Source organism: Exophiala xenobiotica (assembly GCF_000835505.1).
Source record: "Exophiala xenobiotica strain CBS 118157 unplaced genomic scaffold supercont1.2, whole genome shotgun sequence".
Taxonomy (NCBI): domain Eukaryota; kingdom Fungi; phylum Ascomycota; class Eurotiomycetes; order Chaetothyriales; family Herpotrichiellaceae; genus Exophiala; species Exophiala xenobiotica.
This window is the reverse complement of record NW_013562493.1, coordinates 1,309,108-1,321,424: the sequence shown is the minus strand read 5'-3', so window position 1 is coordinate 1,321,424 and position 12,317 is coordinate 1,309,108. Positions and strand designations below refer to the sequence as shown.

The window sequence follows — 12,317 nt, the reverse complement described above, 5'->3', positions numbered from 1 at the left end:
CAAAGACACCCTTAAGCACCCTTAAGCACCCTAACAAATGAAGCTAGGTGTTGAGGCACTGAGGGGAGCACAAGGCTCGCTCGCTTGACATTCCCTATTTGGACACAACTGCGGGTGGTATCCGTATCCCAGATCAAAGGAAGTGAAAACAGAAGGAACTCAACTTCACTCTAAGCGTCACCAGTGAGTCACTGGCTGGAAGGTATCCGTGTTGATATCTGCAGCCCGATCTACGTTGCGGGTTATCCTGCAATTTCCCTGCTCCTCGTCATGCAAGCGATACTCAACGCTCCACAACACCGCGGACCGTCATGGACCGCAAGCGAAAACGTAGGCCAGATTAGCCTATATGCGTGCATCATACTGAGTGTGAATCCTAGGAGAACTACGTGACCTAAATCTTCGCGTCTGGACAGGCGCAAAAGGTGACAAAAGGAGTGACTACTTCAGCGCAGTGCTAATGCGCAGACAGACGTCTATGATGTCGCTCCCTCCTTCGACTCATCCTTGAAGAAGAACACTGCTTTCATTAAGCGTCTCCGCACTGGTATATCCTCGTCTGGTCAAGATACCTTTCTCTTGGAAATACGGACACTATCCCTGCAAAAATACCTTTCGGAGATCATTTCAGCGACGGCCGAGGGGTTGAGCAGACTCAAAACCGCCAGTGAAATCGCCGCTGCAGCAGAGATCGTCAGTGCACTTCACCAAAGATTTGGACCCGAAGAGTACACAAAGAAGTTGGGATGGCTGCTAGGCAAGGGGTTGACTCCTCCGGACAAGGCTCAGGTCAAACTCTGGACTGCTGAAGTCCGTGAACGTGAGGAAAAGGAACGGCTGCAGCGTCATCGCATTCTGCTACGAGTTGTCACAGAGTTCTGGCTTTGTGGTATACTTCGAGGGTTAGATGATGTCGACCGGCCAGACGATGTCTCAACTAGAGGCAAAGAAGCACCAACGCAGGCGGGGAGCAAAGTAGCGCCTCTCGCAAACGGCATCAAAAGTGACACTCACGCCGAACATGAACCATTTCCTTTGGAAGTGCTCAAGGAATTACTCGGCCATGATCCTGAACATGCCAACCTGAGTCTCGCGGTGCTCTTTGTGAAGAACTTTGCATGGGATGTTCTGGGTCTCAGATCTCCTACGGACGAAGGCCGGAAAACCGTTGACGCGGATGGTGCCGTTTTAGAGACGCCGCGGGAGGCTTCAGCCTCTAACGACGCCAACGAAGATGATGCACCAATAATTCCACCACCTGTCCGACAGCGGTTCGTGAATGTTTTTGAACGCTATTTGTCGAGTGTAAAGAGTCATGTCATACGAGATCAGAAGACGTTGAACAATCAGAGTCGCCGAAACGCCGAAGCCTACGTCAAGAGTGGTGAAATTTTTGAAGATAGACAGGCCAATTTCGAGAAGCAGGCGAAGGCCCAAGAGAAACTGGTCGCTAACGCTCAAATCCTATGCGACGTACTTGGACAGGAGATGCCAGATCTCGCAGAGAAAGACGGCACTGAGACTGCGGTTTCAGGTACCGTTGGAATGATCAAGACCGGCGAATATCTGAAAGACTCAGCTGAAGGCGCTGGTATCTGGGAAGATGAAGAGGAGCGTCGCTTTTACGAGAATTTAGTGGACCTCAAAGGCCGGGTGCCAGCAATTCTTCTTGAGGACTCCAAGAAGAAGTCCGAAACGGACGACCGCACGGATACGACCGCATCTGAGAGCAGCAAGCTTTCAGAAGCCGACGATCAGTCAACCGCCATCGCTAACAAGTCTGTGGGGGCCCAAGTCGATGCCATCCTTATCCGATTGCCCGAACTTCAGACTAAAGACATGGTGGATCAGGTCGCTCTCGACTTTTGTTTCCTCAACTCCAAAGCGTCTCGCAACCGACTCATCAAATCGTTACAGGAGGTTCCGAAAGGTAGAACAGACCTGCTTCCCTTGTACGGGCGACTTGCTGCTACTCTCGGCCAGTATATGCCAGACATCATTCAAAGCTTGATCTCCCACCTCGATGATGAGTTCCGAAGCCTGCAACGACGGAAGACAAAGGACTTCCTCGGCCAAGTTCGACTACTGAACGTCCGTTATCTCGCCGAACTCACCAAGTTTGGCATTGTCCCAGAACATGTGATCTTTCACTGTTTCAAAGTCAGCCTTGACGATTTCTCCCGAATGAACATCGAGATGCTTGCACATCTACTGGAGAATTGTGGAAGGTACCTTTTGCGAAACCCGGAAACCTCTCCGCGAATGGCATCCTTCCTTGAGACATTGAATCGCAAGAAATCTGCACAGCACCTCGGCAGCCAAGAGCGCATGCTGATCGAAAACGCACTGTACTACGTCGATCCTCCCCAGCGAGCCGCGATACAGCAGAAAGAACGAACACCAATGGAGCTATTCGTCCGTCAGATGCTGTACCTGGATATGACAAAGCGCAATTACATGAAATTGCTGAAAACCATTCGCAAACTACACTGGGAAGAGAAGGAAGTCGTTCAAATGCTGGAGAAAATATTCAGCAAACCGGCTAAAGTCAAGTTCAGCAATATCCACCTTCTGGCAGTCCTCCTCCAGGCGCTATTCCGCTATCACCAGGACTTTGCTATCGGCGTCATCGATAATATTCTCGAACAGGTCACTCTTGGTCTCGAACAGAACGACTTCAAGTTCAATCAGCGCAGAGTGGCTGAAGTTAAGTACCTCGGCGAGCTTTACAATTACAAGATGGTTGACTCGACCGTCATATTCGATACGCTCTACCGTATTGTCACATTTGGCCATGAGGGAGGCACTCCACAGCCCGACAATTACACACCTTTCGATCCTCCAGACGATTTCTTCAGGATCCGACTAATCTGCACGATCCTTGACACTTGCGGCATTTGCTTCGATAGGGGCAGTTCCCGAAAGAAGCTCGATTTCTTTTTGACCTTCTTCCAATATTACATGGCTACTAAAGATCCTCTGCCGATGGAGATCGACTTTCTGGTACAGGATACATTTTCTCTTGTTAGGCCTGATTGGAAGCTCGTAACAGACCTTGGAGAAGCTGCAAAGCTTTTTGCTGAAGCTGTCAGCGCCAATTACAAGCAATCGGCGTCAGAGAAGGCAGCTGAGCAGGCGGAGGAACTTGAAGACACCGGTTCGGACGATGATGCGCTTGGTGAAGGAGACGGTGAACTCGAACCGGAAGTGCCACAATCCTCCGACGAAGAGGGCGAGGTAAGGTCTTTCTTAAAAGCTGATGAATCTTGATTTGACATAGTTTAGGGCGGGATTGAGGAAGATGCTGGTGAAGAGAAACAGAACGATGATTCGGACGAAGAAGAGCAAATTGTGGTGCTGCGCCAGGAAGAACAACTCGATCCAGAAGCCGAGGCAGATTTCGATCGAGCCTTTGAGAGGATGATGAGCGAAAGCTTGGACTCTCGCAAATTTGAGCGTCGCGCCCAGTTCGACGTGCCATTGCCGATTCGCAAAATCCAGCGGCAACCTCTGGAGCCGACCGATGATGAACCGAAGACCCCCGTCGAATCTGAGCCGAACACAATGGCATTTTCATTGATGACGAAGAAGGGCAATCGCCAGCAGGCAAGTAGCTTTTATGATCTTTTCCAAATGGAGTGCCTCTATGAAATGCAAATCGCCCTCACTGACACTTTCACAGACCAAAACCATTGAGCTGCCTTCGGATTCGAGTTTTGCGGTTTCAATGAAGTCGCAACAAGCAGCGGAAAGAGAGGAACAACAACGTATCAAGAACCTAGTCTTGAATTATGATCTGCGCGAAGATGATCAGCATGATGGTATATCCAGTGATTTCCCTTATGGCCCTATTGTGCAACCCCCTTTGCAGAGGAACCCCAATACTAAGGGACTTAAACCAGGACTCGACCACTACAACCCACCCCTCAGCCGTGCTGAGAAGTCTGGGCGCTACGCACCTAGAGCCAGAAGACTGAATCTCAGTGATGTGGACTGGTATGGAACCAAAACTGAACTCGCTCGTGGCCCAGGTAGCAGAAGTGAAAACCGAACCGCTTCTGCCTCACCAGCCGGGAAGCAACCCCAAAATTCAAAGAAGCCAGGCTGATTGGCCATTCTTGGCCTCAATAGGACATAAAATCGGAGATGTGGCCACGATCGGCCAACCTTATCATCTTCACTCCACGACTATCTGAGGGTACAGCAGACTTTCGGCATCTGCAGTGCTGGATCCTCTTGGAAATGACTGAATGGTCGATATCAGTATGCCAGGCGTTTAGGGCATTGCGACACGTAACGAAGTGTCTCCCATATCAGTCGAGCAGAGTGATTATCTTCAAGACCGCGCGACAAGAGGAGCGGTGCTTATGCTGGAGATCAGCAAGTTTGACGCTCATGTGACCAGCATGGGCACCAGTATGTGCCCGGTCCGCGAGCGCCTCGATGGGCTGAGGGGAGTGTGAGGAAATGGCGCGGGCCAACTGTGTCCAAGGCGCTATGGGCCGGTAACCGTGAGATGTTTGTGGAGTTCCATGGTGAACAAGGGCCTAGGACCTTGGAAGGAGAGCTCAATCTTGTCAGAGCGGATATGGTTACTTGTGCTCATCTGCCCACCGAACTCGGTCGGCCACCGATCGACATCCCATTCGAGACCTGTGGTGGTGATCAGAGTGCGTCCGAGGACGGGAATGATACCGACATTCTCTGCAAAATATCCAGGCTCTAGATGGATTAGATTGTTGCTGCTAGCTAGGACAAATGACAAGCTTTGCTCCGACAACAGATATATTCGGCCCTTCAAAAGCTTTGTGTCGTTCTCTGCCATATATAAGTGGTGGATTTGAGAGAAGGCTTGGTCTACACGGCCGCCGAGTCCACCCAGTACGACGACATCCATCTCAGGCCCCAAGAATGCGGACTTATTTTTAATGGACCAGTCCCGGATCCACCTCAAGCATTTCGTGAAGTCTGTGGAATACTGATCCGGGTCCTTGACTACTTGTACTCCGCGAGCGCGATAGTGCTCACTGACAGACGGACTGAGCGAGTCGAGATCTCCGACTATAGCGTCCGGGAGACGCTTTTTGAAGCCATTTTTGGCCTCTTGATCGTAGTCAAAAAGCCTGTTGGCGCCTCCATCGGCGCATATCATCAGCGAGGCTGATTCAATGACAGCATTCAGGGCATTTCGATTGATTGGCTGATTGAGGATCAATACTGCATATGGGCTGCTGGGTCTGCCGTTCAACAAGCCGCAAGGGTACCAGTCTGTTGTCATTATGAGGAGCAAGTTGGATTTGGGAATCGCATGACGATGAATTTGCGAGATAAAAGCTCTACGCAAGCCTTGTGCTCTCTACCATATGTTCAAAAACACTTCACCGTAGAATCTCATACGGTCGACCAGAAAGCCAACATTTGCCGAGAAGAAACTGGAGCTTCAATTAATAATTGTGACATCAATTACTCGAAGCCGTGGCTCTTTGCATTTTGTTCTTTCCAGACTTTTCCCGTAGTCGTTCCTTGTACCTAGCGCTCTATTATGACTTTCCGCTCATTACGACCTTGACACGCAGTTCGACAAGAAGTTTACGGCATGTTTCGACCGACAGCAAGAATCGCCCTGCGCTCCGCAGCTCAATCCTCTCTCGCTCCATCTCGGACTGCGGCGGGACGAAGGTTTGCCAGTTCATCACCTGTCAATGCGCGGCGCAGTTGGAAGAGCAGTGCTGTACGATGGGGTCTCGCAGCCGCATTCATTTACTATTACAATACGAGTCCGGTCTTTGCGGAGCAACCTCAGCATAGTACGTCTGCCCTCACACGTGCTAGCTCTCTGTCTGGATATCTACTGACGGTGTCCTGTCTAAGATCTGTTAAACCCCAACGTTGACGCCTACGAAGATACTACTGGTACAACGTCAATAGAAGAACTCACTTCGCGACGAGCGCGACAGGCCGAAAAGAACACCTCCGTCCTGAAATCCGCCGCCGACAGCGTATCTTCTGAGAATGCATCAACATCAGTGTCTGCGGGCCAAGAGCACGAGCCGCACCATGCGAGTTCCGTCGCGGCGCTGGATGCCGAGCTGGAGGAAGAGGCACAGAGCGAAGGCGCATTCAACCCGGAGACAGGCGAGATCAACTGGGACTGCCCGTGCCTAGGCGGCATGGCCCACGGGCCTTGTGGGCCTGAATTCAAAGAGGCCTTTTCCTGTTTCGTCTTCTCGACAGAAGAGCCAAAGGGCATGGACTGCATAGACAAGTTTCAGAATATGCAGCAATGTTTCCAGAGGCATCCGGATGTGTACAAGGGCGAGCTAGAGGATGATGAAGAACTTGATGCGGGACTCGAGGTCGAGAGACAAGAATTGGTCAATGAGATTGCGGAGCGGAAGAGACAACAGCGAGAGGCGGAGCCGCAGCACCGGTTATTGGAGGAGCCTACTTCAGCGCCTTCACCTGTGAAGCAAACCAAGCGAGCGGCACCGAAGAGGGGGGAGCAGCCTGCGGGACCACAAGCGACGCCTGCGAAGGGCGAAAGCAAACCTGCTGCACAGCCAGAAGCAACCAGCAAGCCCCCTCAAGAGGAAGGCAAGGTCAAGATCCACGACGACGAGACGTATTCGCCTGAGCGGGAGAACATCCACGAAGGTCAGGAATCGAAGCCAGTCTCACAGCCCAGGGACAAGGCGCCAGACGAGGCTGCTGTGCCAGAAGCACCGAGCGCTATTCCAGCTGCAGCTCACGATGCGAGACGGCACACCGGCGTGGTTCCCAGGCCCGACGAAAAGTAAAGGAGAAGGGAAGGAGAAGTGTACATCATCACATCTGTACGAAATCATGTGCGGATTCATTTTGCATAGCAAGGGCAAGAAAAAGGAGTCCGATGAGGAGGGAAATGTACACCATTTGCATTGCAAGAACCGATCTGTACAGTACCTAATGGTAGACGCCCATGATAATAGCTCGCTCGAGATTTTCGGGTTAGGAAAGGATAAGGAATAGAGACACTGTCCCCTCCAGCATCTGTCTGCCTACCATGCCATTCTCCGTACCGAGTACTCGGCCATAACAGATCTCGTCGGGTAACATGCCGCGATTGATCTCCCATCGCGTCGCGTGTTCATCCAGCCGAAGCCTGACAGGGCAAGGCAATCTCGGGGTCTCTAAGGCTGAAGATAGCTTTTCAAACGCCTTTTCTTGGCTAAGCTGCCACGAGAAAAGGCGTCTCACAGTGTCTCCATGGCTAACATCACAGGGTCTGGAATCAAGCCTCATGTTTGATTGCTTATCGATGGAGTTCTGCATATTGGTGGAGATGTGCTGTGGACAGTCCTGGTCGGTCACGGTTGTTGGCTTTTGTATTCGAAGCTGTCAAAGTAACAGGTGGAGATCAGATAAAGTGTACTCCCACGACTCCGTGTAGTCCGTACTCCGTAGTGTTCGAGGTGAATTGGGTGGTACGGTGGTACCTTGTTCCCAAGGAGAAAGGGCATACCCCTGAAAGTATACATTTGGTGGCACCAGTGATTCGACGCGCTTGAAACACTGGCTTGGGACGATGACGGCTTTGCAAACCTCGTGGGAATCGGATTCCTACAGTCCAGACTAGACTGTTTGCAGTTCGGGGCAGTCAGCATTAGCGATCCGAGAGTGTGGAAGCCTAAGGTAGGAGGAGAACAGTGTGGTAGCATGCATATTAATAGGCGTCCACCAATTGACACACGAGCATACCTAACGAGTGACTTTGTTCCTCTACATACTGTGTCCGAGTACTGTGTGGTGTGCGGTGTACGCAGTAGAAAGAATGCCACCCGCCACTCACCGATTCACCGTGCCCTCGTGCTCTTATCATAGAAAGGATCGTCTATGTCAGTTATGATCAGAGCTTCCATCGGCCAGCAGGACCTCGAGGATCAGTCGTGGCCAGTTTGTGCTTGACGAGTGACTGGCTGGGGCGGGCGGCTGTTTTGGAGCCAAGCACCTAGCAAGCCCCATGAGAGGCCCGCTAAGGGGTGGCTCCAATGCCTAACACGATCCCTTGAACCCCCCCAGACCAATCGCTAATGCTGTTGGCTCACAGTCGCTCACAGTGGCTCACTCATCTCCTCTTTGCTGCTGTCTTCTGCTTCGCTTCCCCCCTCCCTCCATCCTTTGCCATCGTCGAATCATTCACCACCATCCGTTCGTCTCTCTTTTTCCATCACTCCATCCTCTTTTTCGCTGTCGTCTCTTCTCTTCCAGAAACCTTTTTCCTGTCGGTCTCGTTCCCTTTCCACTGTCGATTCTCGACATCGACTTCCTGTCGACCTCCTCCTTCAACCTGTGTCGCACTTCGCATCTCGCGTCTTTCCTTATTCCCTTGAAACCCTGGATTTTCGCCCTAATCGCGATTCGACCTCGTTCCAGAACCAGAACCCCAGGGCTCGACAGCTATTGTCCCTGGCCGGCGAAAACTGCTCCCTCCGCACCTTCAACGTTCTCAAAAAGCTCGTCTCGATACGTAACTCCTAATCACCACATAGCCTTTTCCCAGTCGAAAAGGAAAGAATTCGATCATTGCCGAGCAATATCCAACCCTCACCATTCATTGTTGTACACCCCGTATTTTATTTCACCGCGAACCAAGACCGCTTTGTACATTTGCACACCAATCTGCCCCTGCGGCCATTGTCAGCATCACACACAATCTCTCTGCACCCAACTGCCACAGCTGGCTGAATCTCTGGTTCGTCTCATCCTCGGTTTGACCCCAGTATCGATGCTGTTTCTGACCTCTGCTCATGCAGGCATTTCACTGCTGTCGCGCCTCTCACGTCACTAGATTCCCTACCTCAACCACTTCACTGCTACGAAACGACACAACCTTCACGACTCAGAGTGATCACCTAATATTCAACATCCGAAGCAACAGCCTACTCATACCCTCATTGCATTCACTTCTACGCGTTTCAGCGCACAGATATTCTTTTCTTGACAATTCCCTGACTTGGTCCGGGCTCTCAGCATAAGTTCCAGGATCCGGTCATCGGCTTGCACATTATACCTGTCTTTCTAGAAAAAAACAATGAGCATCGACGCTGGCGGTGTTGCTCAAATGACTTACCAGTCTCCTTTCAATACCTCGATCGGCGTTTCCGGCCCCGGTTTTGCATCCCGTGGAAAGGGTTCTCACATAAAGCGTCTCAGCGTTGCCCCTCCTCCAAAGATCTCGACCATCGACGAAACTCAACAGGCTAACGTCGGTGCCACACCTCGAACCAGTCGTGGTCACTTGTTGGCGGGGCTTCGAACTGCTCCCAAGTCTGCTACCGTGCCTCCTGTCACCAATGGCCCCGGTCTCGAAAAGAGCAGGTACGCCTCGGCACAGTATGGCAACAACGTTCCGCAGACTGCCACGGGCACGTACTTTCCCAGCAAGAGGAACTCCTACCATGGTGGCTTTCAGCAGAACTATTCTCTTGCAGAACAAGTACTTGCTCCTCCTGCTCTCGACTTCGTCGATTCGGTAGACACTATGGATCAAAATCTATACGATGAACTGGTAGCAACCAACAATTACCTGGCTCAGCAGCAACGAGCCCTTCAACAACAGTTGTTGAGTGTCACCACGGCTGCTCAGCACTTGGGTGGACTGAACATCAACTCTGGGATGATGACGAATGCTGGCCAGCAGTTCCAATCTCCCATCAGTTCACCCATGAGCATGTACAACCAGCAATTCCAACAAGGCTTGCAACCTGTTGTCCAACCAGTTCCAGGCAGCCCCGGTGTCTTTGCTGTCTATAACCCTATGACTGGTCAGTCCAGCTTCGTGCTTGACAACTCTGCCCAACAGCAACAGGAAAGCTCTTCTGCTCGCCGGAACGAATCTATGTCGCCTCCACCGGCTGCTGCTAGCTACCAACGTCAATTTGCCGAGCCCTCCTACCCTCTGACCGAAACGCGTTCACGAACTCCTCCCAAGTCGACACCATCTCCACAACAAGAAGTCGAACCTCTTCCTCCTCCATCTGCCAACGCTTTCCGACGAGGACACAGAAAGAACGCGTCATCCGTCAATCTCAAGACCAATGGTGAATGGGCAAAAGGGTCGGGCTTGAGAGCAGCTGGAATCCCTCAGACACCCATGACCGGTACCTTTGGACCTGGACAGGCAAGAGCTGGAGAGCATCCTCTCAGACAACCCAAGAACCCACCACATCTTCAAGAGCTGCAAGACAAGCCCACCTCGAAGCACGAAGGCAGCAAGAACTTTGCCACTCGTCAACGTCGCCGAGCTGTCCACGACTTGGTACGTGCAGGGCGGGAACGGCGAAGCGATGGTCGTCAATCTGGCTCTGGAGCTGGTACACCCGGTAGCGAAAACGAATTCAACTTTTCAGTCTCGTCTGACAACGACTCTGTCCTCGCCGGAAGCACCAGCCTTTCAAGCAAACCAAGCCTCGGTAGTCTTCGAGCGGTTGCTAGTGGTGCTATTGGCTCAGAGAGGAAGGAGAAGTCCAGAGAGCGATCTTCCGTCGACAGCATTGGAGCCATCAGTGCTAAGAGCCTCAGTAGCGATGAAGGCAATCCGATTGGAGGACCCATGGTCGAAGTTGAGCAACCTGCTAGACGCAATACTCCACTTTTGGTTCTCAGTAGCGCTGAGAAACGTAAGAGTGTGATTATGTGAGAGATGGCACAGGGCAGCGCCCGATATCCGTCTCATTGAGTACTCTTGGAAGTCTCAGCCACTCATTATCATCACGACTTGATGACCCCGATTCGAATTGAATTGGCACGACAATAGTATTACATTCGATGCTTCCTACGAGACAAGTACCCTTGATTGGAAGTACTAGGACTATCTTTAATGGGAACCAATCCATCGATTAGCTTTTCTTCTTGAGCTTGGCCTTGTGTGTTTAGAAAATTCCAGTCTTTACAGAGAGAATCAAGGAAATGGTGTGTCTATGAGACTCTTCGGGCAGAGACGTTTCGGAGAGCTCTGTACACATTTCGTCTTGTTATTGATTGCTCGTCACGAAACAGGAGTGGTATGTTGAAGCGGTTGCACTTGGGAGGGTCTTGTTCAAGTCATTGGATTTTCTCCTAGCTTCTTGTGCAGAACTTGAGCCCTGGGACGCAGTCTAGGTCTTGTGTGAAGAATGTAGTCGAGCTTGACCCGTCGCCCAAGGTAGTTGATAGCATAGCATCACGAATCAAGAGCTTTGCTTATTGCTGAAGCCTGTGTTGAGCATGATCTATCTCGTGCCCAGTGACACTCGTTGACCCTCATCTGCTAGCACTTCAGCTGGATGTACTCCGTATACAGGATGCTTCATTCATACTCGGCGAGCCACCTGCATTCCGTCGTCCCTGATTACTCGGGATTGCTGTCAACAAATTCGGCAAGAGTTCGACGATTGACGAGCTCCGTGAAAGACATTGGTCCACTTTATAGATCGAACTATTTCGAGGTTTGGTCCCGTATGAGCATCTTGGGGAGTATGGAGCATCTCGATTCAGGATCACACCTTGCCCGTCCCTTTCTCCATGATGATTTTCAACTCTTCTCGGGCGTTGTCTAAGTCTGAGTCCAAAGATGAGGCGCCATCAAACCATACATGTCCTACTCCCGCTGCTTGTCTTTTGGGTCTCTTCTTGACAGTGCTGCTACTGGTAGTGGTAGGGGTGGTGGTGGTGGTACTGCTGGTAATGAGCTTGCCCTCTGTGTCGAAGTGCACACCTTCCTCGGCAAGCAGGCGTAGCTTCTTGGTCTGGTTGATGCCGCTGGGTGCTTTCTCCCCTACATGGCCAACAAAGTCAGCCAGTTTCAGCGAAGCACGAGTCCTGAACTCGTGGGCAGTGGACGAGAGATCATGGAAAGGGGAATATAGGGGCTAACTTACAGTCCCCCATGAACCCTCCGACGAATCCGTCACTCGCAATGACCCGGTGACAAGGCACATCGGGAGCGTAAGGGTTGTTTCGTAGGGCCCCGCCTATCGCTCTGGGTGAGGTGCATAGTGTCCGGGCCAGGGTCGCGTAGGAAGTGACACGGCCAGGCGGGATGAGGAGGAGGTGTGTGTAGACTTTCTTTTGAGGTTTTTGTTAGCATTTATGTCTTTGTCTTGGATGTCCTGGCGGGCATCGTTGTCCTCTATGATGGTGGCTCCAATCTGTTCTATTCTGAGGTCTGAAGAGCAAGACAGGAACGATAAGGTATACGGGAGTCTAGGGAGGCAAGGGGATGGCGTTGAGAAGAGGGACGGGCTGGGTGGCAGGAGGGACGTGAAGGAGAGCAAAGAGGAGGTGGTGCTATGTGGTAC

At 51.6% G+C, this 12,317-nt stretch overlaps 5 protein-coding genes across 5 annotated transcripts; 3 read left to right on the top strand and 2 right to left on the bottom strand.

The window, feature by feature from the left end:
• The first annotated feature begins 163 nt into the window (after positions 1 to 163).
• PV05_02678 (uncharacterized protein) lies at positions 164 to 4,786 on the top strand. Its single transcript, XM_013463260.1, has 7 exons — positions 164 to 330; positions 381 to 425; positions 473 to 3,237; positions 3,286 to 3,606; positions 3,683 to 3,821; positions 3,903 to 3,996; positions 4,132 to 4,786. The coding sequence occupies exons 1-7, from the start codon at positions 312 to 314 to the stop codon at positions 4,136 to 4,138; spliced, it is 3,390 nt and encodes a 1,129-aa protein (XP_013318714.1). The 5' UTR covers positions 164 to 311; the 3' UTR covers positions 4,139 to 4,786.
• PV05_02677 (thiamine pyrophosphokinase) lies at positions 4,486 to 5,278 on the bottom strand (the record flags this gene model as incomplete). Its single annotated transcript, XM_013463259.1, has 1 exon — positions 4,486 to 5,278. The coding sequence occupies one exon, from the start codon at positions 5,276 to 5,278 to the stop codon at positions 4,496 to 4,498; it is 783 nt and encodes a 260-aa protein (XP_013318713.1). The 3' UTR covers positions 4,486 to 4,495.
• Positions 5,279 to 5,466: 188 nt separating this feature from the next.
• Positions 5,467 to 7,028, top strand: PV05_02676 (uncharacterized protein). The gene is made up of 2 exons (XM_013463258.1): positions 5,467 to 5,807; positions 5,872 to 7,028. The coding sequence occupies exons 1-2, from the start codon at positions 5,597 to 5,599 to the stop codon at positions 6,795 to 6,797; spliced, it is 1,137 nt and encodes a 378-aa protein (XP_013318712.1). The 5' UTR covers positions 5,467 to 5,596; the 3' UTR covers positions 6,798 to 7,028.
• A 1,133-nt stretch (positions 7,029 to 8,161) lies between these two features.
• Positions 8,162 to 11,231, top strand: PV05_02675 (uncharacterized protein). Its single transcript, XM_013463257.1, has 2 exons — positions 8,162 to 8,731; positions 8,793 to 11,231. The coding sequence occupies exon 2, from the start codon at positions 9,071 to 9,073 to the stop codon at positions 10,676 to 10,678; it is 1,608 nt and encodes a 535-aa protein (XP_013318711.1). The 5' UTR covers positions 8,162 to 8,731; positions 8,793 to 9,070; the 3' UTR covers positions 10,679 to 11,231.
• Positions 11,232 to 11,498: 267 nt separating this feature from the next.
• On the bottom strand, positions 11,499 to 11,977 carry PV05_02674 (uncharacterized protein). Its single transcript, XM_013463256.1, has 2 exons — positions 11,898 to 11,977; positions 11,499 to 11,794 (listed from the first exon to the last, which is right to left on the bottom strand). The coding sequence occupies exons 1-2, from the start codon at positions 11,905 to 11,907 to the stop codon at positions 11,517 to 11,519; spliced, it is 288 nt and encodes a 95-aa protein (XP_013318710.1). The 5' UTR covers positions 11,908 to 11,977; the 3' UTR covers positions 11,499 to 11,516.
• Between the last annotated feature and the right edge of the window lie 340 nt (positions 11,978 to 12,317).

What these genes read in the sequence shown, in the direction of transcription:
- PV05_02678 (XM_013463260.1), top strand. An exon ending in CCTCCGACGAAGAGGGCGAG is followed by an intron (nt 3,238 to 3,285) that starts GTAAGGTCTTTC and finishes GACATAGTTTAG; the next exon opens with GGCGGGATTGAGGAAGATGC. An exon ending in AGAAGGGCAATCGCCAGCAG is followed by an intron (nt 3,607 to 3,682) that starts GCAAGTAGCTTT and finishes ACACTTTCACAG; the next exon opens with ACCAAAACCATTGAGCTGCC.
- PV05_02676 (XM_013463258.1), top strand. Translation starts at nt 5,597, where the DNA reads ATGTTTCGACCGACAGCAAGAATCGCCCTGCGCTCCGCAGCTCAATCC. An exon ending in TGCGGAGCAACCTCAGCATA is followed by an intron (nt 5,808 to 5,871) that starts GTACGTCTGCCC and finishes GTCCTGTCTAAG; the next exon opens with ATCTGTTAAACCCCAACGTT.
- PV05_02675 (XM_013463257.1), top strand. Translation starts at nt 9,071, where the DNA reads ATGAGCATCGACGCTGGCGGTGTTGCTCAAATGACTTACCAGTCTCCT.